At 34.6% G+C, this 26130-nt stretch overlaps 1 protein-coding gene across 3 annotated transcripts in view; it reads left to right on the top strand.

Moving 5' to 3' along the window:
* The window catches only part of DNAH7 (dynein axonemal heavy chain 7), a 282757-nt gene that overhangs the window by 245314 nt on the left and 11313 nt on the right, over window positions 1–26130 (top strand). For 2 of the 3 annotated variants that reach the window (XM_072612713.1, XM_072612714.1), the window contains 2 exons: window positions 2095–2247; window positions 4019–4196. In XM_072612713.1, the coding sequence (XP_072468814.1) occupies window positions 2095–2247; window positions 4019–4196 (331 nt within the window). The remainder of the gene's footprint in view (window positions 1–2094; window positions 2248–4018; window positions 4197–26130) is intronic. The other variant, XR_011967739.1, reaches the window with a different exon arrangement.

Genomic DNA, 26130 nt, shown 5'->3' with positions numbered 1-26130 from the left:
AATGAAGTACCCAGAGGTGGAAGTAAGTAGAGAACATAGTCTGTAGGATGCTACTAAAAACAAATTTTAGGGGAAGTTGTATAATTCTAAATACTCTAATCAAACAAAAGAGAGAAAGAACAGAATACATACGATCCAAAAATCCCAACACCAAACTAGAAATTTTGGAAAACAAGTAAGAGATTAACAACATTGAAAGAAAATTTAAAAATCACTGAATTTAGAAAGAAAACCAAGAGCTAGTTTTAACAACAACAAAAACTTAATAAAAATAAACAGCTTGTCTAATTTTTTTCAACAAGAGAAAGGAAAACCAAATTGTATCAAAAATAAAAGAGGATTCATAACAATTAAAGATGAAATAAAGGAAACTGAGAACTCTATGACAGCAAAATGGTAACTAATTTAAAAAGTTTATTTCTAAATATATAAAATATACAGGTTAAAGAGCAAGAAATTGATTATTTAAGTAAACTAATGTTAAAAAGGTATAAACTAGTCACAAAAAATGAGTCATGTCAGTCATAATTTAAGCAGCCCTCCAACAAGAAAAGAAAAAAGCTCATGATAGGTGGCCTTGATTTTCTTAGTGTGAGGTTATGGGGGGCAGGAAAGCTCCAAAGGTATAGGGACGTTAAGAGAGGTTTTGGAACAGTAGCAAAAGAGTGTGAGAGAGGCTCTCTTCTGAGCCGCAGTCTCATCTTCACCTGCTTGCTGGACATCTCCTCCTCCACGTCCCACAAGCATCTCAAACTCAAAATGTCCAAAATTGAGCTCATTGTCTTTTCCCCTAGAACCACCCCTCCTCCTAACTTCCTGTTTCTTTTGAAGGTATCCACATCTTTTCAGTCACCCAAATTCAATCTCTCCTCTCTCTCCCATCCATCTACTTCTCCCTGTGCATTCCACAACCACCCTAGTTTACACCTTTCTCGTTTCTCACCTAGACTGTTGTTGCAATAGTTTCCTGACCAGTCTTCCTTCATCCAGTCTCTTTCCTCTATGTTCCATCCTCCACACAACTGCCAAATTGATATTCTTAAAAGCACAGGTCTAATCATGTCACATCTGTGCTCAAGAAGCTCCAATTGTTTCCTCTTGTTTCTAGGATATAATACAGATGACTCTGCTTGGCATTTAAATCCCATCACAATCTGGTTCCAACTTGACCAGACTGATTACTTCCTCTTAGATTCTAGTTTAACCAAGGGCCTATTTGCCATTTTCTTTGCTTTTGCAAAGACATTTCCCACTTAAAACCCACCCCCAGGCTTGAAGTACTCTCCTTGATCACCTCTACCTCTCAGAGCCCTTCTAGGTTCAATTAAATTACCTTCTTCCCTTGAAGCTGTTTTCAGTTCCCCCAGTTGTTATTGCCTCAAGCCCTTCTCCATGCTAAAATACCTCTATTTATTTTTATTTTATGTATTTCTTGTGTGTGAATATACATGTTACCCTTCCCCAAGAAGAATGTAAGCCCTTTAAGGGAAAGGACTGTTCTTTTTTTTTTCTTCGTATACCTAGGAACTAGCATGGTAACTGACACACAGTAGGTACCTAATAAATTCTTGTGGCATTGGAATTGATTTAAATTAGGAAGCTGTTAGGACCCAGATAAGATGGGAGAACATGAATATGTAGGGTACCCAGCTGATATAGTTGTGACATTCAGTGCTACAGAAATAGGTATGGAGAAGGTAGACAGTGACCATGACTCAAGATTGAGAATTGGCAGTCCATGAAGGGCAGCTTGGACATGGGACAAGGGATTCAAAAGTGGAGGATATTGTATATAGCTGAACTAGTCAACTGGTCATATCAAGACTATGAAGAAAGGAAAAATAAGGTCCGAGCAGGAGTGATGGATTGAAAAGAAGAGAATAAGATGCTAAGGGAGAGCCTGAAAGTCTCACTGAGGATAAAGACTGGGTTTAGGGAGAAGTAAGGTAGAGAAACACATAGGAATACAGGAGGTTTTGGATAAGAAAGGTAAATGTAGCCAAGATAAGGAGGAGAGTAAGAACTGATTGCCCTTGATATGTGGTTGGTTTTCTTGCTTTTATTTTTTTTAACCAAATGTCAAATTTGTTTTAGGGACTTGTTGTAATGTCTTCAGATCTAGAAGAAGTTGCAAAAAGCATTTTAATAGGCAAAATTCCAGGAATGTGGATGGGAAAATCCTACCCAAGCCTCAAACCACTGGGCAGCTATGTGAATGACTTCCTTGCCAGGTTAAAATTCTTAGAGGTAAGCAATAACCAATCTGATAGCTGCTATACAGCTAAGGCTCTTTTTTGTCATTTAGTTCCATTTGAATAGGATTGATGTGCCATTGGAGCCAGTTTGCCAGTCATTCTCAGATGTAATTTATGTAGTCATTTCACTAACGTAACCCGTCCACCTATAGTTCCATAAAACTGATTTTTGAGGATGAATCTTTCTAGAGGCTTCTCCAAGTGGCAGATGTGCATTTTTTAGTGAAGTCAGCTTCACGAAGAGTGTTCAGGTCAATCAAATATAAAGAAAAAACTTTAAATTGACTTGCCCATTGAGTATCAAGTATAAACTCAGATCCCTATTTTATATATATGTGTGTATATAGAGAGAGCATCTTAATTAGTTTGACCAGCTACCCAATGAGTAATCTGATTTATTTTTCCTATTAAGTTTTCCACTGTTATCATGTTAAGTAAATTATATAATATAATATAAATTATATGTTATAACTCTAAGTTTTTTCCTACTAAGTTTTCTACTAAGTTATGATAATCACTTATTTGGTTGATTTCATGATGGTAGTGATCTAAAAATGCTCAATCATCTTGAAAATATTGACTAAGCAAGTTAGACTCCACTGCTTTTGTTCTTAGAATAGTGATCATTACTACAGTATTAACAATTATACTTTCCAGGTATATCTTGGCAGCAGCAAAAGGCTGGACTTTTCTTAGAAATGTATATGGGGTCAGTACTAAGGAATGTCCTACTGCCTTGGCTTTGGGCTTTCGGCTTATTGCAAAAACGGTTGGGGAAAGGAGGAACATGGAAAATAATTTGCAGTTTTCAAATGCAGTTCCCTACAGTTCACTTAGTATCAGAGGTCCGTAAAAGATATGAACTCAGTAATTAGTTCAGTACACAGCTTGTCACCCAGCTATTGTGCTTACAAAAGAAAAATCAAGTTGTGTTTCATTATCTGTAGTAAGAGACAAAGACTGCACCAGTTTATGTGGGTATGCCATTTTGACTGCCATCACAGCTTCTCTGCTATAGATTAGACTGAAGTGTATTTTGATAGAGAAGTCTTCAGGAATTTTAGATTATCCAATTTTGGCAAATTAGGAAGAAAGAAATGGGAAGATATACCTTTCTGACTACACTTTACACTTGTGTCTTTTTTTAAAATGTCTAATATGTAGACTTTTTAGTTTCTCATAGTAATATGGTAACAGTATATTGTGACTACTCTCTACATTAACGTTCAGTGAAAATGGATATCTTTAGACTGTAGGGGAAGTATAAGAAGAGAGTTTGCAAGAGATTGTTATGCTTGCATCCATTTTGTATTATGGGAGATATGAAGTATAGAAGTATGAATGGTTTTAGGCAAAAATCTATTTCCAGAGAAAGGCCTCACTAATGGAGCATTTAGGATTTTTATCTTGGTAGATAACGTGGATTTTGAAGCTGTTCTTACAAAGGGCAGCATTGCATCCCTAACACTCTGGCTCTCTATCCCTAGGCAAAAATAAAAGTGGAAGAGTTTGTCTTCTGTATCTCCACCTTTCCTTTTCTATGAACCCTACTTCACCCCTACCCTTGCAGTAGCACCAGTTCCTCCTCATAGGGCCAGTGCATCGCATAACTTAATCTAAAATATCATTAGAATGGTAATGATTAGCTAATTAGAAATGGTAAAAAATTTGACCATTTTTATTTGCAGATGTTGAACTCTTAACAGTTGAGAGACCTTATTTATAGTGATAAAGCTTTTATCTCTCCCACTCTGCTTATATAGTATTGGTATGAAGCCGGAACACCACCAGTCTTCTGGCTGTCAGGCTTTTTCTTCACTCAAGCATTCTTAACTGGAGCACAGCAGAACTTTGCAAGGAAATATACTATCCCCATTGACCTACTTGGTTTTGACTATGAAGTTATGGATGACAAAGAATACAGGCATGCCCCTGAAGATGGTAAGCTCAAAAGAAGTCCCATGATGACAGACCAGATTTATAAAGTGACCCAAAAAAATTACATTAACTAAATTTTCTAAGTTTAGCAACTAATCTATAAAATATTCATTAAAGAATGTTAAAATTAAGAATTAAAATGTTGAAATGTCATCTGTTTTTATGCCAACCCCAAAACTTCAAATATTGTCCAACCTTGAAAAGTGTAGGTTACCCCCTGATTGTTAAAAGAGATTATTTTTCTGGACTTCCTTCTGTGATGATGCATAGTTTGAGAATGGCTGGTGTTCTGAGAGCTAATATATCAAAGATGCTTTTGTATGTGAAGTTAGATGGTCAGCATTAAGGATATCAGCTTTGAGGAAGTCTCTCTTTATAATCTTATTCGGTTCCTTTTTTTTTTGTTTATTGCCCAACAGAAACCAAATTTTGTGGATATTTGCGTTATTTGAAATGAATATCATTTAAGAAATGCTTTAGATTTTTGTGAATTATACAAAGGTTAATTCTGCTTTGTAATACTTCTACTTTATCAATGGCTATATTAAGAGATTTTTTAATATCTAAGAAACATGTTTCTGCCATTAATCTGTCGTGCTTTTGCTATCTATCAGTGATCTCATCAATCTAGGTACTCCCTTTAGTGGTATGCATGGAAACCCATCTATGCCTTGTGTACTTCTTGGACATAACCTCCTAAAACTCTGCAATAGAAATTTTCCTCAATATGCTAGACTGGATGCAAAAATATCAACTAATAATCAAAAATATCTATTTGCAATTTGTCCAGTATATTGAAATATTTGGTATGTTACTTCGGTTAATATGTTGTTTTGTAGTACTACTAACACTTTAGGATGATGACTAGGAAATAATTCATCAAGAGGGGAAAAAATAGGTCATTTTCTCAGATCTAGATTGTGAAAGCACATTTTGAAACTGTAATTTTCTGGAAATTTAGATGACATATTCACATTGAATCCCATTTAAGTCCCCCAACATTTAGTAACAGTTCACATTTTATTATCTGTACTCTCATACATCTAAAAATATGTCATTTTGTAATAGTTACCTGCTTGCTCCATATGTCTATGTCTTATCTACCAAATTAAATTGTAAGTGCCTCAGCATCAGGAAACTGTTTCCTAGATATCCCCTATAGCACCTAGTATAAGGCTGACCATGTATTAACATGTACACAGTAACACAATAGTAATGCCCATGAATTGCACATACTTTATCATAGGAGATGAGAAACATAGATTCATCCTCATTCCATACAAATATTTAGGAGATATTGATGCCATCCATAGATTTGATGGTTAGGAGGCATATATATCAGAAAGATGGAGAGGATGTAAAAATATCTCACATTTTTAGGTTTTACAGAGTGTTTAAAACTGTCTTTCATGAAAATAATATAATTGATTATATCATAGCCAGAATCTAGTTCTGTTCCCAAATTTGATCTGATCTCTCTATTTGCAATCTGAGCACTGGACTGGTAAGAACATGGAGAAGATCTTCATGAAAATTTGAGGAGATTGTGATTGTTGATATTTTATAGTGACAGGACTTCAAACTAGCTGCTCTGTCATTGTTATAATTATGTTTTACTCAGTTATTTTACCATTGGCAACATCCAAAGCTATTAACAATTTTATTTCTCACGGTGAAAATACATTCAATAATATGATATAAAAATGAGAACTCTAATATTGAAAGATATTGAAATGAAAAAAAATCCTAAGGATAGATGGGATACATTATAACACAAACAACACAGCTGATTTGACCTCCAGCCAGAGTTGCATCCAGCTAAGTCTAAAAAGTTCAAATATTTGCCAGTGAGCTGATTTCTACAGAGCCCTGTCATTCCTGCTCCTTCTGGTTAGATGTCCCAGTTCAGAATTGCTTGGAATCCTTAGAAAGCATTTAACCTTGTTGTCCTAGGTATACTCTGTGAGAGAGGGAGAAAGAGAGAGAAAAGAAAAGGGAGAGAGAAGTGGAGAAGGAGAGACACACACAGAGAGTAAACAAATACTTTTTTTAATCTCCAACACCCTTGGCCCGATTGCGGATGGACGGCTGGCCAGTATTCTTTAGTTTTTAAGATCCAGATAAGCACAATGTTAAAGGAAGTTTAGCCTAGGAAGAAAACCTGTAACAGCGAGAGGCCAAGAATAATACATTATAAAATACCTTCAAACCACTTGCCTAATAAGTAACTAGAGTTTCTCCAATGATCTTTCCTCTTTAGTAGTTATGTTACATAACCAGACTAGAAATGAGGAACAAGATTAAACGACAAAATAGCTATGGGTTTGCCAAACCTGGATGAAAGTCTTGTCAGAAGAGCGCCAATTAATGCCAAGCATGAATACCTTATTAAGGTGTTCTAGGAGTGAGGACCTGGGGGGATTGGGGATCAGAGAGCTGCCTCAGAGAGCTTGGGCAGGAGACAGTACCTAAAAGTTGTAGCTATGATGACTGTCTCCAACTTTGAGTCAAAAGAGCAAAGGGGAGGGAGAATGACCAAATGGCAGGAAATAGATTGACTTCCAAACAAGAGAAGAAAGGGAAATCTACTTGACTAAACAAGAGAAAAAGGGAGAGGAAAGAAATACATAACCAGATAAAAGCGGGAAAAAGGACCAAATAAACAGAACCTTAAAGGGAAAAGGGTAACAAATGAGAAGAGAGGTTGGAGGAGGGAGTAAGGGAAAAGAGCCAGTAGGAACAGGGATACCTTAAAACAAATGATTAAAGAAGGAACATAATACTGTTTTTAATAGCAGAAGAGAGAACTTGAAACTGAAAAGCTTCTGCACAAACTATATTCAGACATCTAGGATTAGAAGGAAAGTGACCAAATAATAAAAAATCTTTTTATCAGATTTCTTTGATGAGGGCTTGATACTCAAGATATATAATATGCATGTATACATATATATGTCATATATGTCTGTGTTTTATATATATATGTGTGTGTGTGTGTGTGTGTGTGTGTCAGTGCCTGTGTGTGTACATATATATACGCATATATATATGTACACACACACACAGACACACACACACACACACACATTTACTAAAGTCATGTCCCAATAGATAAATGGTCAAAGGATATGAACAAATAGTTCTCAAAAGAAGAATTTCAAAGTATTCACAACCACATTAAAAAAAACCTCCAAATCACTACTAAGAGAAATACACATCAAAACATACTGGAAGCTTCATTTCACATCCTGAAAATTGGCAAATATAGTAAAAAATGACATCACTCAGTGTTGGAGAGATTTAGATTAGTTACACCAGTACATTGTTGGTGGACCTGTGAAATGATACAACCATCTTGCAAAGAAATTTGGAATAATGCAAATAATGTGACTAAAATGTCACTTTTGCTTTGCCTCTCCAGAAGGAGGAGGGGAGAAGGTGGAGTGGTAGTAATCTAGAATTGGGGTTTGAAAAGATAGAAGCAGTAGTTAAACCAGAGGGCAAAGAATTCAGGGATAGAAAACAGTGCAAAGTGTAACTGACTAACTACAAGGTCAAATTTTTGAACGGAAAGAAGGACAAAGTTGTATAAAGTATCCTTTTGATAATTTGATTGATATGGCATTAAAAATGTAAATTCACTTTGGAAGTATTGTCAGTTCAGTTCTTTTTTTCTTCAATGAGCACTTTGTAATTGAATCTATACACATTTTTTGTGGGCTTTGGTAATTCGATCCCCAGATATTTTATGCATTTTGTGTTATTTGGAATGTGATTTCCCTTTCTATTTTTGTTTCTTAGGTTTGTTATTTTCATAAAGAAGTGCAGAGATTTGTTGTATAGTCTGTAAGTTTGCTGAAGATATTAATTGTCTCAATTAATATCTTTGAGGATTTTCCAAGTAAACTATCATATATTTCACCAGCAAGAGGGATAGTTTTATTTCCTCTTTGCATATTTTTATGCCTTTAATTTCTTTTTCTTGTCTTATTGCTGTTTCTGTTCTTTACAGAATGATAACAAATAATAGTGAGGAGACTGGATATCTTTGTTTCACTTCTGTATTTACTGGAAAAGGTTGTAATATATTCCTACTGTATATGATGGTTGCTTTTGAATTTAGATAGGTATTTTATTATTTTAAAAGTGTTCCTCTTTGTACTTTGTAGAATTTTTAGCATAAAAGAGAGTTATACTTTGTCAAAGGCTTTTTTCTGCGTATATTGAGATGATCATGGGGTTTGGGATGTTTTGGTTTTTAATGGGATTAATTATGTTGATTGTTTTCCTAATGTTGAAACATCCTTGCATGCCTGGTATAAATCCCATTGGTCATAATGAATGATTTCTTGTATAAATCACTACATTCTGACAGGACTTTGTTTAAAATGTTTGAGTTAATATTTATTAATGATATTGGTTTATAGTTTTCCTTTTTTCATTTTATCTTTCCCTGGCGTAGATATCAGGACTATATTTTTCTCATAAAAGGATTCTGATGGGGTACTTTCTTTTTCAGTTTTTGGAAATAATCTCTAAAATATAGGTACTAACTGTTCTTTAAAAATCTGAAATTTTTTCTATCACCAAGATTAGTTTTTTTGCTTGTTTGTTTTTCCACTTGTTCATTCTTTATAGCTAGATTTCTTTCCTTTTCTGAGATTTGGATTATATAAGATCTCTATCTAGTTTTCTGACCATTTTGTATTCTTCCATTCTTTTGTGTTTCCAGTTTTGTTAGCATTCATAATATGCTGTAATTATTCTTTAAATCTCTTCTGGTTTTGTTGTGTTTGCCATTCATTTGCTTGTTTATTTGATTTTTTTGCTTTGATTTTCTGCCTTTTTAGTTATCATTAGCTAAAGGTTTATCAAAAGATCTGGCTTTTAGTTTTTATTTATTATTTCTATGGGTTTTATGGTTTCTGATTAGTGATTTCTCCAGTTTTTAATATCTTCACTTTTTTGCTGATTTTAGCTTTGCTTATTCACTGATTTTTAAGATGATTATTCAGTTAATTAATCCTTCTTTAATTTTCTTAATGTATGTCTGTAGAAATATCATGTTTCCCATAAGCAGATTTAGCTGCTTCTCAGAAATATTGCTATTATTTCATTTTCATTATTTTCTTTCATATTATTATTCACTATTTCTGTAATTTGATATTTCACCCATTCATTATTTAATATACCATTGTAAAAATCTCCATTTGGGTTTGTGTTTTTAGTTTGTAATCACTGGACCAAGGATTGTTTTTATTGTGTCTGTCAAGGATGTATTAATTATTAATGCATTTTTACATTGGCTTGCAATATCTCTGCACCCTAATAGGTGGGTCAGTTTTTGTAAATATTCTATCTGATGCTGAGAAATATGCATATTCTTTTGCAGTTTCCTTTAGAAAACACCACTGATTTCTTCAACAGTTTGTTCAGTTCTATATTTTCCCTCTTATTTATTATTTTATTAGACATCTAAAACTGAGAGGATATTTTCTATCCTCTATAAGTTTTTTATCACTGTTGTGTTACTTTTATGTCCTCTTGTAGCTCAGTTAATGTTTTCTTTATCAATACCTAGATATTTCAAGCATATAAGTTTATTACTGATATTGGTTTGTTGTCTACAGTTCGATTTACAATAATGTAGTTTCCTTGTTTATCCCATTTTTAAAAATATTCCTTTTTGCTTTGTCAGATAGCATGGTTGCAGCTCTTGCTTTTTGGATTCACTTAATGAGTATTAAAATGTTTTCAACTCTCTCAGCTTTATTTTGCGTATATCTTTGTTTTTTAAATGTTTTTCTTATAAGCAACAAATTGTAATGTTTTGTTTTCTTATCTAGTCTGTTATCCTTTTTCATTTTTTGGATTATCTAATCCATTTACACTTAAAGTTATGAGAGTCATGTGTTTTTATGTTTACCTTCATATGTCTCTAGTATTCAGTTGTTTTCTATTGTGATTTTCCCCTTCCTATTTTTTTCCAAGGTGTTCTATTCTCACTGGTTATCTTCAGTTTACCTCTGATCACCTCCTTCCATTAGTTACTCCTTTCCCTTTGGAGTTTTGCTTATTAGGTCCATTTTCTTTCTTGCCCATATCCAGTTATGTAATCTTTTCCTTTCCTCCTTTTCTTCTCAGTCAAATAGATTCCTTCTTCCCCTTTGGCTAGTTTTTAATAATTTTTAAATTTTCTTTGTTTACACTCATTCCCAGAGGTAGTTTCATTCTCTTCATTATCTGTCTTCTCTTTCTGGCTAGTGTAAAACCTCATTCTCTTCCACCCCATCCCTATATACTCTGTATTTCTCATGGAATCAAAACTTCCAAGATATCCATTCTAGGCTCTGCTCTCTGGGCAATTTCTGCCACTACCTAATAAAGCTTACCTCATGCATTCTTCCTTTCCATTTTGCCTCACTCCTTTCCCCAACCTTGTTCAGTACTCCCTCAGTGTTCCTCCTCACTCACTTCCCTCTTGGTTTTTCTCTTCCTGAGACCATAGTGGTCACATCCCCCTAACTACTAGTCATCAATTTGACCCATGTGCATGACACAGTCCCTTCAACTTCCCCCCTGCTCATCTCCCTTTTTTTCATCCACCCATCCATTTTGCAATATACTCACACAAAAAATCAATTCATCTATAGGGAAGGTGTTGTCAGGTTCTCTCCATAATGTCCTAGACCAACCTCTTCTCTGTTGCCTCCACAGGGCTTCTGCCTTCACCCCTATTTCTTTGTGTCTATTAGAAAGAAGTCTCTTTTTTTTTCTCTCTGCTGTCATTTGATTACTTTTGCCACCCTTAGTTGCTATATTTATTCATCCCTCCTGCATTTCTGTTGTCTGGGGTATTTGAAAAGCAAATAATCTCTTCCAGTCTAGCTTTCTTTCTAAGAATGTTTCCAGTGCCTACTTATTAATAAGTATCCATCTTTTTTCATTTATGGTTAAGCTCACACTTGTGAGGCAGGTTACCTTGGGCTACATTCTGAGCATCAGTGCTCTTTGGAACACATTCCATTCCCTTCTGCATTTTTTGTAGAGTGCAGAATAGTCTTATGTTATTGTAATTTGGCAGAACTGTTTCGGATTTGAATTATTAAATTTAAGCACTATGAATCTTAGAGTTTTTGGCCTTAGTTTTTTTGGTTTTTTTTTCCCCCTGGAGGCAATCTATGAATTCTTTCAATTGGTATTTCATTTTCCATGTTCAGGGCAGATCTATTTTGCTATTTCTTGCATTATGGTGTTAAAAGTTTTTGTCTTGTCATGTACTTCCAGAAGATCCATGATCCTAAGGTTGTCTCTATGCATCCTGTCTTTGAAATCAGAATGTTTTCCTTGCAAAACATGACTTGTTTTCCTTCTCTTCTAGATTGTGCTTAATTTCTATGTATTGGTATTCCCAATGAGTTCTATTTTTTTTTTTTGGTGAGACTTGCCATTGCAGATTACAATTTTTCTATTCTGTCCATTATTTTTTGCTGTGCAGGCCAGAAACTGTGCTCTCATAATCATTTTTCTTTTAAACCACTCAGAAACAGCATGTAAATATGGCCTGTCTCATCAAGTGTTGAATCTTTTTCCTTTGTTTTGCAGTATTTATTCATAGAACTCTGAACTTGTTTACTAGATTTGGAGGCCATATTTACTTCTGCTATTCCGGTTCTCCCTGTTGATTGATATCCTTATGTTCAAGGTCTTTTGAGTTTTCTTCTTTCTGAAATCTTTGGCAATTTCAGGTTTCTTCTCCACCAGCCTCCCCCCTTTATTTCCACTTTTTGTTTTACTCCTTTTCCTCTGAATGTGGTTTCCTTGGGGGCTGAATCTGCAAGCATCGCAGCCTACTTCAACACTGGGCATTCACAGTACACCAGCCTAAGTCTATACCCCAAGGGTTTAGGCAGAAAACAGAACTGGCCTCAACTGCATGCTGAGCTCTTCTCCTCACTTTTGGTGGAGTGCTGTACAGCCTTCTCCATTCCCCCCCACCTCACCCCACTCCTACCCTGCATGCTTCCCTTTCCCCTTTGTTCCCCAAGTCTTCTTGACTTTAGATATGGCACTCAATCTGCTGTGCCACCTACCTGCCACACCTGAAACATAGTAAGGGCTAAATATGTGCTAATTCCTTCCTTCATTCCTGATATCCCATTTCCCTCAGGCATTTGCATAAACAGTTACTGAAATGCACTTCATTCTCCTCTCTGCTTCTTGGAATCCCTATTATCTTTCAAAACTCAGCTCAAATGTTAATTTTAACTCCCTCCTGGAATTATTTTCCGTTCATTTGTCCTTGTGTCTATTGTATGCCCCTAGAATGTAAACTCCTTGAGAGAAGATACTATTGCATTCAGTATCCCCTGAATTTAACATTGTGGTTTGAACCTGAATAAATTACTATTCAATCAAAGTGAAGAAAATCATTTAATTTGGATATAAATTTACTTTATACTTATTTCTCTGTAGCAGAAGATAAAGAAGATGAGATATTACTTAAAATGAATAGGCTTGGCAAAGTTTCTAAAGAACTATATATTTGTTAGAATCTATCTGCAAAATGGATGCACAATGTGTTTTGGCTGAAGACTGTGAGCTCATTAATGTTCATCAGCAACCAGCAAGCAAATCATTAAATTGTTCCTATGTTGACACTTCTGTTCTCAACCTAATGGTTTATTAAACCAAGGGCTGTTCTCATTAGGTAATTTAGTGTATTAAAAATCCAATTATCCTGAAAGCAAAAACAAACATGAGTATCAGAGCTTGTTGTTAGTGGTACTAACAAGCATTTCACATGTTCGATAATGATGGCAGCCATTAGTTAAATAAGGACTCCATTATGTTGCCTACTGTAGTATGGACATGGGTACAGTCTACTAAGTTTCTGATCACTGATAGATATTAGCCTCCTTGGACAAGTCACTTACCATCTTTGGACCTTAATTTACTCATGCGTAAAGTAAGGGAACTGGACTAGAGAGTCTAAGTTTCTTTCTGACTCTAGTATTCTGATTCAGGACTTTTGGGAGGAACTCTTCCACCCTACCTTCTAATCAGAGGAGCCCCAGGACCAGAGTGTCTTGATGAGGGGTGAGTTCCAGGGCTGATATGGTCTTGTGGGATGATAAAATTCTTGGGGGCATGATATGCAAAGGACTGCAGCCAGGTGGAAAATGAACACACACACACACACACACACACACACACACACACACACACACATCTCACAGCTAAAGATCCACTATCTAAAATCTATAATAAGGAAGAACATTCAGGATGCTCTGGAGATTGAAATTATCATTTCTCAGCCAATTCAGGCTGAGATCAAATAAGAATAAAGTTTATGATATGATTTTTTTCTGCAATTCAGTTAACTTTTCATTATTAATTTAATTGTTATGCCATTTGGTACATACATATTTAGTAGTGAGATTAGTTCCTTGTCTATAGTTCTTTAACCATAATATAATTTCCCTGTTTTATCTTTCTTGATATGGTAAATTTTAATTTTTGCTTTTTCTGATAGAGCATAATTATAACTCTTTCCTTTTTGGACTCAGGTAATATACAGTTAAGTTTTGGTCGGTCTTTCATTTTCAATCTATATTTGTCTCATTTTCAACCAGTCAACAGGTATTTATGAAATACCTTCTCTGTGCCAGCCTTTAGATATTTTTCTTGCATGCTATTAAAAGAAGGGTTTTATTTTCTGTCACTTTTATTTTCTTGGATTGCTTGTTCTATTTATAGTTTAAATCAAAATTATGAGTTTTATATTTTCCTTTTGAGTTGCTTTTTTTTAATCACCTTTCTTTCCAAGTCAATTCTTTGTTCATGTCATTAGTTTAGCTTACACTTCTTTGAGGCAACTATATTTCCTCAGGCTCCCTTCTGTCCTTCCATTCCATTTATTCATGCATTCCATTTGCCTACCCTAGCTCAAGTTTGTTCAATTTACTTAAATTAATTTTTCATTTAGCTATTTATCTATTCACATGTGCCCCACTTTTATTTTGCTGTTACCTTGCCCAGTTAGATAAATTGTTCGAAATCTTCCCTCCTGGCCTCTTATTGTTAGTAATATTTTAACTCTGCCCTGTTCCAAAATATTGTCCATAACTACATTATCTTCCCTTTCAGTCAGTTCTGGATTTGATTTTCCAATTCATGGACTGTAAAATTACTTGTTTTTTATTTTCTCTGTCCTCTAATGGGATTAAACTTCTGAAATACTAGATTTGAGTTCTATTTGTTATTACTTTTTATAGATCTTACTCAGTGTTCCCTTTGTTATACTATATATCAATTTTTTATGCAAATAAAGTGACTAAAATGTCCAAATCCTATGATCCAAGGAGGCCATTGATAAGAAAGTCCTCACATCTTTATAACAGCACTTTTTGTAATAGCAAAGACCCAGAAACAAAGTAGGTGCCCATTGATTGGGGAATAGCTAAACAAACAGTGGTACATTAATGTAATGGAATATTACTGTGCAGTAAAAAGTGAGAAATGTGATGAATATGGAGAATTCATGTACTACATGAACTGATGCAGAGTGAAACTAAGCAGAGCCAAGAAGACATATACATAATAATTACAAAATGTAAATGGAAAGAATAACCTCACCAAAAAAAAATCAAAAGGGAATATTCCAAAATTGTAAAGATCAAGCATGGCTCGAAAGAAGAGGTATGCGAAGACACTCCCACCCAACCTTTTACAGAGATAAAGTCCCCAGTTGTTACACATATTTTCAAACTTTTTCAGTGTATTGATTGATTATAATGATTTTTGCTTATTAATCTTTTTTTGCCTTAAAATACTATTTAGCATATAGATGGCTCTCAGGGCAGAGGACAAATGGGGGGAATATAGTGATATAAAAAAGACATCAATAAAAACATGTTTAAGAAAATTCATGAGGGAAACAATGTTAGATGGAAATAGTCATGGATGGTCAGAGTTAATTCTGTCTCAAACTGTGAAGGATAAACCTGCTCTCTGTCCTCACCATGATCAGTCTCAATCTCAAAGACCCATCCCATCCCATCTCTGGCTTCATGTTCTTTCATATTCTGAATAGTTGGTAACTATTCCCTGAATTCATTTTCCCCTTCATTTGGTGTAGGATGCTGTCCATGGAGGAGTGTTCCCATAAAGATGGTCTTCCAATGCACAAACATTCCCAAGATGAAACCTACTGCAAAGTCTCTATCTTTTACCACAAACATACCTCTTCCTCACAATGGGATTGCTCTTCAACAACCCTCCCTTCTCCCACTAGAGAAATCCTCAATACCAGTCCCCTCTCTATTCCACTCCCTACAGTGCTTCCCCCCCACCTTGCCAAGAAACTACAGAAAGCACCATTACTGTTCAACCAAACTTGGTAGAGATCAGGAGATTTAGTACATGTTGTATCAAATCAACTCTTTCACTTTTGCTTCTCTTATTTCTTTACATTATCTTTTAATCTTTTGACTCTGACATTTTTATCATTTGATAGTCCCTATTTTTTTTCTCTCTTTTACCCCAGGGATCTAATTGTATGGATTTCTCTCCTTAAACAATTGCCTTTAAAAATGAAATAATTTCATCACTTTTGTTGATCATTAAACTTAGCTTTCTTGTACTTCTATTGTTTACAAATTGAATGTTATCAGCTTGCCTGAGGATTTTTTAAAAAAATAACTCAAATCCTTGACTTTTTATGATCACCCATTTTCAGGAATGTCATTTTGTGTTAAAAGTTAGGTTTTTCTGTTTTTGTTTTTTGGCATATGCTATTCCGTTCTCTCTGGCTATTTCTTATAAAAATGGAATACAACTGAGTTATTTGAATTCCCTTTCCATCATATCTGATAGTCATTCTTTAGGCTACTTGAAAACTTTGCTCACTGTCACTAAAAGTGTCAATTTAACCACAACATGCTTTGGAGTTTGAAGCACAGTCTTTTCTAGGGTGGTGAGTATGAATTCTCTCAAATGATACATTTTCATTATGTTAGTGGCACCAACAAGTATTTCACATGCTAATAGCACTCAGTAAGGATGGCAACCAACAGATAAATACAAACCATTAAGTTGCCTACTGAAGGATAGATATTGGCACAGTTTACTAAGTTGCTAATCATTAATAGATATTAGTCTCCTTGGATAGACTTAAAGTTTCTTTCCAGTTCTAACATTCTGATTTAAAGTTTCTGGGAGGAACTCTCCCACTCTGCCCTCCAATCAAAGGAATCTCATGGGGGTAAAGGGTACTGATGAGGTGTGAGTTCCAGGGTTGATGTGATCTTATGGGATGATGAACTTCTTGGGGGAATGGTAGAGAAATCCAAAGGGCTATAGCCAGGTGGGAAATGAATGAACCTCCCCACACACACATACATGTACACACATCTTAATCTAAATATCTAAAATCTACAATAAGGAAGAATAATAAGGAAGGCTGTATTTGAAAGTTCTGGAAGCTGTTATATTATTCCTTGAATTATGGTAATCAGATTTTAAACAATTTTTTTCTATATTCTTCTGTAAGACCTGTGATCTTTAAGTTATCTCCAAATAGCTTGTCTTCAAGGTCAGTTGCTCTGGTAGAAGTTGAGGTGGGAGAACAAATTAACCTTTTGCTTCTTTCCTGTCAAATTTTTCTCCAATATTTTTGTGTTCCAAATATGTTAATCTCTCTTTCATAGATCCTACTTTGTTGGAAAGACTCTCCATCATATGTTCTTCTTTTCTATTCTAATTATGGGGTTTTTTATAATATGTTTTCTGGTGTTTTTTTGTAAGTAGTACTTTATTTTTTCCAATTACATGTTAAAGACAGTTTTCAACATTCATTTTTTATAAGATTATGAGTTCCAAATTTTTCTCCCTCTCTCCTTCCCATTTCCCTCCCCAAGATATCATGGTTTTTCGTTTGTTCTCTTTCTTCTTTCACATGACTAATGTGGAAATTGTTTAACATGACAAACAAAAGCAAAAAAAAAAAAGTGAAATAGTATGCTTTGATCTGCATCAGACTCCATAGTTCGGTCTCTGGATGTGTATTAGCATTTTCCATAATGATGAACCTTTTGGAAGTGTTTTGAATAATTAGGTTGCTGAGAAGAGCTAAGTCTTTCATAGTTGATAACTACACAACCTTGCTTTTACTGAGTACAACATTCTCATGGTTCTGCTCACTTCACTCAGCATCAGTTCATTTAAATCTTTCCAGGTTTTTTTGGAATTCTGCTCATTATTTCTTATAGTATGATTGTATTCCATTACATTCATATGCCACAACTTGTTAAGCCATTCCCCAATTGATGGGCAACCCCTCACTTTCTAATTCTTTGCCACCACAAAAAGAGCTGCTATAAATATTTTTGTACATGTAAGTTCTTTTCCCTTTTTTATGATGTCTTGGGAATACAAACCTATTAATGGAATTGCTGGATCAAAAGTTATGCACAGTTTGATTGCCTTTTGGGCATAGTTCCAAATTGCTTTTCAGAATGGTTGGATTACGTCACAACTCCACCAACAATGTATTGGTTTCCCAATTTCTCATATCTTCTCAGCATTTATCATTTTCCTTTTCTGTCATATTAGCCATTCTGATAGGTATGAGCTAGTACCTCAGAATTGTTTCAATTTGCAATTGTCTAATCAATACTGATTTAGAGCATTTTTTCATATGACTATAGGTAGCTTTGATTTCTTTGTCTGAAAACTGCCTGTTCATATTCTTTGGCCATTTATCAGTTGAGGAATGACTTGCATTTTTATAAAATTGGCTGAGTTCTCTTTATACTTGAAAAATGAAGCCTTTATCAGACACACTTGCTATAAAAAATTGTTTCCCTTCTTTCTGCTTTCCTTCTAATCCTGGTTACGTTGGTTTTGTTTGTGTCAAACCTTTTCAATTTAATGTAATCAAAGTTATCTATTTTGCGTTTCGTAATATTCTCTCTCTTATTTGGTCATAAATTCTTCCCTTCTCCATTGATCTGACAGGTAAACTATTCCTTGCTCTCTAATTTGCTTATGATATCACCCTTTATGGCTAAATCATGTACCCATTTTGACCTTATCTTGGTACACAGTGTGAGATGTTGGTCTAAGCCTAGTTTCTGCCATACTGTTTTCTAGTTTTCATAGCAGTTTCTGTCAAATAGCAAGTTCTTATCCTAGAAGTCAGAATCTTTGGAGTCTTAAACAGGTTACTGTAGTCATTTACCACATTGTCTTATATACCTAATCTGTTCCACTGATCTACTGTTTTATTTCTTAGCCAGTACCAAATAGTTTTGATGCTTCCTGCTTCATGATATAGTTTTAGGTCTGGTATAACTACACCATCTTCCTTTGGAAATTTTTTCATTAATTCCCTTGATATTCTTGACTTTTTATTCTTTCAGATGAATTTTATTATTTTTTCTAGCTCTGTAAAAATGTTTTGATAGTATGATTGGTATGGCACTGAAAATAAGTAAATTAATTTAGGTAGAATTGCCATTTTATTGGTAGAATTGTCATCCTATCCACAAGCAATTAATATTTTTCCAGTTGTTTAGATATGACTTTATATAGGTGAGGTGTTTTGTAATTGTGTTCGTGTAGCTCCTATGCTAGTCTTGGCAGGTAGACTTCTAAATATTTGATATCCTCTATAGTTATTTTAAGTGGGATTTCTCTTTCTACCTCTTGCTGCTGGGCTTTGTTGATAATATATTTATGTGGGTTTATTTTATGTCCTCCAACTTTGCTAAAGTTGGTAATTATTCCAACGAGATTTTTACTTGATTCTATAGGATTCCCTAAGTATATCATCATATTATCTGCAACAAGTGATAGTTTTGTTTCCTTGTAGCCTATTCAAATTCCTTCAATTTCTCTTTCTTCTCTTATAGCTAAAGCTAACATTTCTAGAACAATATTGAATAATAGTGGTGACAATGGGCTTCCTTGTTTCCCCCCTTATCTAACTGGGAATGCTTTTAGATTATACCCATTTCAGATAATGTTTACTGATGATTTTAGATAAATACTTTTTATCATTTTAAGGAATGTTCCATTTATTCCTGTGTTCTCATGTTTTTATAGGAATGGGTATTGTAATTTGTCAAAAGCTTTTTCATCATCTATTCAGATATAATTATATGATGTGTTGGTTTTGTTATTGAAATGGTCAGTTATGCTGATAGTTTAACTGATATTGAACCAAAACTACAGTCCTGGAATAAATCCCACTTGGTCATAGTTTATTATATTGGTGAAAAACTGCTGTAATCTCTTTGCTAATATTTTATTTAAAATTTTTTCATCAATGTTCATTAACAAAATTGGTCTGTAATTTTCTCTTTTTCTGTTAATTTTTTTGTTTTTGGTTTCCTACAATCACTTCTATAAGTCTTAGATTTTCTCCCTCTACCTTGCTCTCTCCCTACCTGAGAGAGCATGCAATTTTATATGGATTCTACATATATATTCTTATTAAACACATTTTCACAATAGTCATGTTGCATAGAAGAATTAAAATGAATGGGAGAAACCATGAGAAAAGCCAAACCAAAACAAAGCATAACACAAGAGAAAATACTCTGTTTCATTCTGCGATCCAATTCCATGGTTCTTTCTCTGGATGTGGAAGGCATTTTGCCTCAAGAGTGCATTGGGAATGTTTTAGTTCCTTGCATTTCTGTGAAGGGCTAAGTCTACCAGAAAAATTCTTCCCACACTGTGGTTGTTACTGTGTACAATGTTCTCCTGATTCTGCTACTTTCACTCAGCATCAGTTCATATAAGTCCTTCCAGGTCTCTCTGAATTCTTCCTATTCATCATTTCTTATAGCACAATAGTATTCCATTACATTCATAGACCACAGTTTATTCAGCCATTCCCCAACTGATGGGCATCCCCTTGACTTTCCGTTTTTGGTCACCACAAAGAGAGCTGCTATAAATATTTTTGTACATGTGGGACCCTTTCCCATTTTTATGATCCCTTTGGGATACAGTCTTAAAAGAGATATTGCTGGGTCAAAAGGTATGCGCATTTTTGTAGCCCTTTCAGCGTTGTTCCAAATTGCTCTCCAGAACGGTTGAATGAGCTCACAACTCCACCAACAATGAATTAGTGTTCCAACTCTCCCACATCTTCTCCAACATTTATCATCTTCCCGATTTGTCATTTTAGCCAATCTGATAGGTGTGATGTGGTACCTCAGATGATTTGCATCTCTCTAATCAATAGTGATTTAGAGTATTTTTTCATATGAATATAGATGATATCTTTAATTTCTTCCTCTGAAAACTGCCTGTTTATATCCTTTGACCATTTATCAATTGGAGAATGACTTGTATTCTTGTATATTTGACTCAGTTCTCTGTATATTTTAGAAATGAGGCCTTTGTCACAGATACTAGTTGCAAAAATTCTTTCCCAGTTTTCTGCTTCCCTCCTAATCTTGGTTGCACTGGGTTTGTTTGTACAAAAACTTTTCAATTTAATTTAATCAAAATTATCCATTTTGCATTTCATAATGTTCTCTATGGTTTGTTTGGTCATAAATATCTCCATTATTTTAGCACCAATGCAATATTTACAGCATCCATGGCAGCCATGAATATCATGACACAGTTGAGAATTGCAAAATACCACAGACTCTCCACATTTAAGGCAGAACCAAAACATTTATTTAGACCCAAATTCATCACAAAAAAGAAATCTATATACAATAACAATGCAAAGGACAACACCATCCCCAAGCCTTCTCCCTGCTCGGCTTCCCACAAACCAGGTCCTTTACTTTCATCACAAGCAGACCCTCTTAAACAAAATCACAAACAATCATATAATCACTCACTGCTACCCAGGAGCCTGCATCCTTCCTAACTCTGCTCTCAAGACTAACTTCCTCTCAGCTCTGCTCTAGCTCCGCCTCTTCCTGCTCCACCCATTCAGCAAATTCCTCCTACCACAGGCTCCATATGACTTAATGGGCCTATTAACGAAGAGGAAAGATTTTCCAATTCAAATTACCCTTACAATTCTCCATAAATCTGACAAATACACTATTCCTTGCTCTCCTAATTTATTTCTAATATCGATTTTTATCCCATGCAACCATTTGAACTTTATTCTTGCGTATGGTATCAGGCATTGGTCTATGCCCAGTTTCCACCACACTGTTATCATTTTTCCAGTAGTTTTTGTCAAACAATGACTTCTTATCCCAGAAGCTGGGGTCTTTGAGTTTATCAAACAGTAGATTACTATATTCATTGACTACTGTGTCTTGAGTATCTAACATATTCCACTGGCCTACCTGTTTATTTCTTACCAGTGTCAAGTGGTTTTGATAATTAATGCCTTATAATACAATTTGAGATCTGATAGGGCTAGACCACCTATGCTAGCATTTCTTTTCATTAGTTCCCTTGATATTCTGGACCTTTTGTTCTTCCGGATGAATTTTGATATTATTTTTTTTCTAGCTCTACAAAATAATTATCTGGTAGTTTGATTAGTATGGCACCGAATAAATAAAATAATTGGGTAGAATTGTCATTTTTATTATATAAGCTTGACCTACCCACAAGCAACTGATGTTTTTCCACTTACTTAGATCTGACTTTATTTGTGTGAAATGTGTTTTGGAATTGTGTTCATATAGTCCCAGGGTTTGTTTTGGCAGGTAGACTCCCAGATATTTTATAGTGTGTAGCCTAGCTTTAAATGGGATTTCTTTTTCTGTCTCTTGCTGTTGGGCTTTGTTAGTAATATATAGAAATGCAGATGATTTATCTGGATTTATTTTGTAACCTGCAACTTTACCAAAGTTGTTTATTATTTCAAGTAGTTTTTTACTTGATTCTCTAGGATTTTCCAAGTATTTCATCATATCATCTGCAAAGAGTGATAACTTGGTTTCTTCTTTGCCTATTCTAATTCCTTCAGTTTCTTTTTCTCCTCTTATTGCTAAAGCTAACATTTCTAGTACCATAATTGAATAACAGTGGTGATAATGGAATCCTTGTTTCACCCCTGTTCTTATTGGAAATGCACCTTGTTTATCCTCATTACATATAATGCTTGCTGATGTTTTTAGGAAGATACTGCTTATTATTTTATGGAAGGCTCCATTTGTTCCTATACTCTCCAGTGTTTTCAGTAAGAATGGGTGTTGCATTTTGTCAAAAGCTTTTTCTGTTATTGAAATAATCTTATGCTTTCTGTGCCTTTTGTTGTTGATATGATCAATAATGCCCATAGTTTTCCTAATATTGAACCAGCGCTGCATTCTTGGTATAAATCCTACCTGATCATAACGTATTATTCTCATGATAAGTTGCTATATTATTTTGCTAGTATCTTATTTAAAATGTTTGCATCTATATTCATTAGAGAAATTGGTCTATAATTTTCCTTATCTTGGCTCTTCCTGGTTTAGGTATCAGAACCATATTCCTATAATAAAAAGAATTTGGGAGGACTCCTTCACCGATTTTCTCAAATAGTCTGTATAGTATTGGAGTTAACTGTTCTTAAAATGTTTGATACAATTCCCTTGTAAATTCATCTGGCCCTGGATAATTTTTCCTAGGGAGTTCATTGATGATTTGTTCAGCTTCTTTTTCTGAAATGGGGTTATTTAAGTATTCAACTTCCTCTTCTGTTAATTTGGGAAACATTTTTTAAAATATTCATCCATCTCACTTAGATTGTCAAATTTATGGGCATACAGTTGAGCAAAGTAATTTCTAACTATTGTTTTAATTTCCTCCACCCTTTTCATTTTTGATATTGTTCATTTGGTTTTCTTCTTTCTTTTTTTAAATCAAATTGACCAAAGTTTTATCAATTTTATTGGTTTTTTCATAAAATCAACTCAGTTTTATTTATTAGTTGAATAGTTTTCTCAATTTCAAATTTATTAATCTCTCATTTGGTTTCCAGTATTTCTAATTTGATATTTTCTTGGAAATTTTCAATTTGTTCTTTTTCTGGCTTTTCAGCTTCATACCCAATTCATTGATCTCCTTTCTCTATTTCTTTCACGTAGGCATTCAATGATTTAAAACTTCCCCTAAGAACTGCTTTTGCAGCATCCCATAAGTTTTGGTAGGTTATCTCATTATTGTCATTCTCTTGAATGAAGTTGTTGATTGTTTCTATGATTCCACTCAGTCTTTAGGATTAGATTATTTAGCTTCCAAATAATTTTTGGTCTATATTTTCATGGCATTTTATTACATAATAATTTTTATTGTATTATGATCTGAGAAGGACTATCTCTGCCCTTTTGCACTGGATTGTGAGGTTTTTATGCCCTAGTACGTGGTCAATTTTTTGTATATGTGCCATGTACCACTGAGAAAAAGATAAATATTCCTTTGTGTCCCCCTTCAGCTTTCTCCAGAGATCTGTCATATCTACCTTATCCAGAGTTCTATTCACCTCCTCCACTTCTTTCTTGTTTATTTTGAGGTTAGCTTTATCGAGTTCAAATAGGGGGAGGTTGAGATCTCCCACTAGTACAGTTTTGTTGTCTATTTCTTCCTGTAACTCCCTTAACTTCTCCTCTAAGAATCTGAATACAAAACTTGGTGCATAGACGTTTACTAATGATATTGCTTCATTATCTATGGTGCCTTTTAGCAGGATATAGTTTCCTTCCTTATCTCTTTTGATTAGATCTATTTCTGCTTTTGCTTTGTCTGAGATTAGGATGACTACCCCTGCATTTTTTACGTCAACTGAAGCATAATATATTCTGCTCCAACCTTTTACCTTTACCCTTTGTGTATCCCCCTGTTTCAAATGTGTTTCTTGTAAACAACATATTGTTGGATTATGGTTTTTAATCCATTCTGCTGTCCACCTCCATTTTATGGGAGACTGCATCCTATTCACATTAACAGTTATGATTACTATCTGTGTCTTTCCCTCCATCCTATTTCCCCCCATTTATGCTTTTAGTTCTCCCTTTTCCCTTCCCTTCCACAATAGTTTTAATTTTTAACCACTGCCTCCCTCAATCTTCCCTACCTTCTATCAGCCCCCCTCCCTTTTATTACCCTTTTCCCTTACTACTTCTTCCCTTCTTTATGGCCTCCCATCCCTTTTGTTTTCTCTTTCCCCTCCTACTGCCTATACAGCTAGTTAGATCCTCCCTTCAACTAAATCAGATGAGAGTAAATCTCAAATAGTGTTCATCCCCTTCCCCTCTTTCCCTCTACTGTAATATGTTCCTGTGATGTAATTTACCTTTTTCTGCTTCCTCCTTTTCACATCTCCCATTACAATCTCTTTGCGCCCTTAAATCACATTTTTTTTCTCATCACATCATTTAATTTATACCCACTCCTTCTATCTATGCATATCCCACAGACCTCCCTCACTCAAAACAAAGTCAAGTGCAAGTCATATCATCATTTCTCTGATGGCATGGTCTTCTTTGGCAACGAAGGATGAACACACAATCCCTCTTAGATATCATAATAAATATACAGTTTTCAAGATTAACAATTATCATCTTCCCTTATAGGGAAGGAAACAGTTTGCCCATATTGAATAATAAGTTTTTTCCCCATTTGCCTTTTTATGCCTCTTTTGATACTTGTATTTGAAGATCAAATTTTCTATTGAGCTCTGCCAATTTCATCAGGAATGTCTGACTTGTTTCATTGAATGTCCATCTCTTTGCCTGAAATATTATGCTCAATTTTTCTAAGGATTTGATCCTTGGTTGTAGTCCAAGCTCCTTTGCTTTATGGAATATCATATTCCAAACCCTCTAATCTTTTAATATAGAAGCTGCAAGGTCCTGTGTGATCCTGACTGTAGTTCCTCAATATTTGAATTTTTTCTTTCTGGCTTCTTGCAGTATTTTATCCTTAATAGTTCTGGAATTTGGCTACAATATTCCTTGGTGTTTTTCAGTTTGGGATCCCTTTCAGTGGATGAATGGTGGATTCTTTTGACAACTATTTTGCCTTCTGGATCTTGGGCCTCAGAGGAGCTTTCCTTGATGATTTCTTGAAAGATATTGTCCAGACTCTTTTTTTTTCATCATGGCTTTCTGATAGACCAATAATTCTTAGATTTTTGTCTCTTGAATCTATTTTCCAGGTAAGTTGTTTTTCTAATGAAATATTTTAATTTTCTTCTATTTTTTCATTCTTTAGATTCTGTTTGACTGATTCTTGATGTCTCATACAGTCATTAGCTTTTACTTGCCCAAGTCTAATTTTAATATATTGTTTTCTTCAGTTAACTTTTGCATCTCCTTTTTGATTTGCCCAATTTTCCTTTTTAAGCAGCTGTTCTCTTCAGTGAATTATTTTTTCATATTTTCAAAATCATTGGCTAATTTTTCTTCTACCTCTCTAATTTGGCTTTTAAAATCCTTCTTGATCCCAAGAATGCTCTTTGGGCTTGAGAACAATTCATATTCTCTTCTGAAGTTTCAAATGGGAATACAGTCTCAATGCTGACCTCTCTGGTATTCATGGTTTTTTTTTTAATTTATTTTTTATTTTTTTTGTATTACATTCTAAATTTATTTATTTTTAATTTTCAACATTCATTTCCACAAAATTTTGAGTTCCAAATTTTCTCCCCATTTCTCCCCTCCCCCATCCCACAACGCCTAGCATTCTAATTACCCCTATCACCAATCTGTCATCCCTTCTAATATTCCTCTCTTCCCTTATCCCCATCTTCTCTTTTGTCCTGTAGGGCAAGATAAATTTCTATACCCCATTACCTGTATTTCTTGTTTCCCAGTTGTATGCAAGAACGATATTCAACATTTGTTCCTAAAACTTTGAGTTCCAACTTCTCTCCCTCCCTCTCCACTCATCCCCAATGGGAAGGCAAGCAATAGGCTATATATATATGCAGTTTTGCAAATGACTTCCATAATAG

The sequence above is a fragment of the Notamacropus eugenii genome, chromosome 5 (assembly GCF_028372415.1).
Source record: "Notamacropus eugenii isolate mMacEug1 chromosome 5, mMacEug1.pri_v2, whole genome shotgun sequence".
Lineage (NCBI taxonomy): Eukaryota > Metazoa > Chordata > Mammalia > Diprotodontia > Macropodidae > Notamacropus > Notamacropus eugenii.
This window is presented reverse-complemented; position numbering and strand designations above follow the sequence as displayed.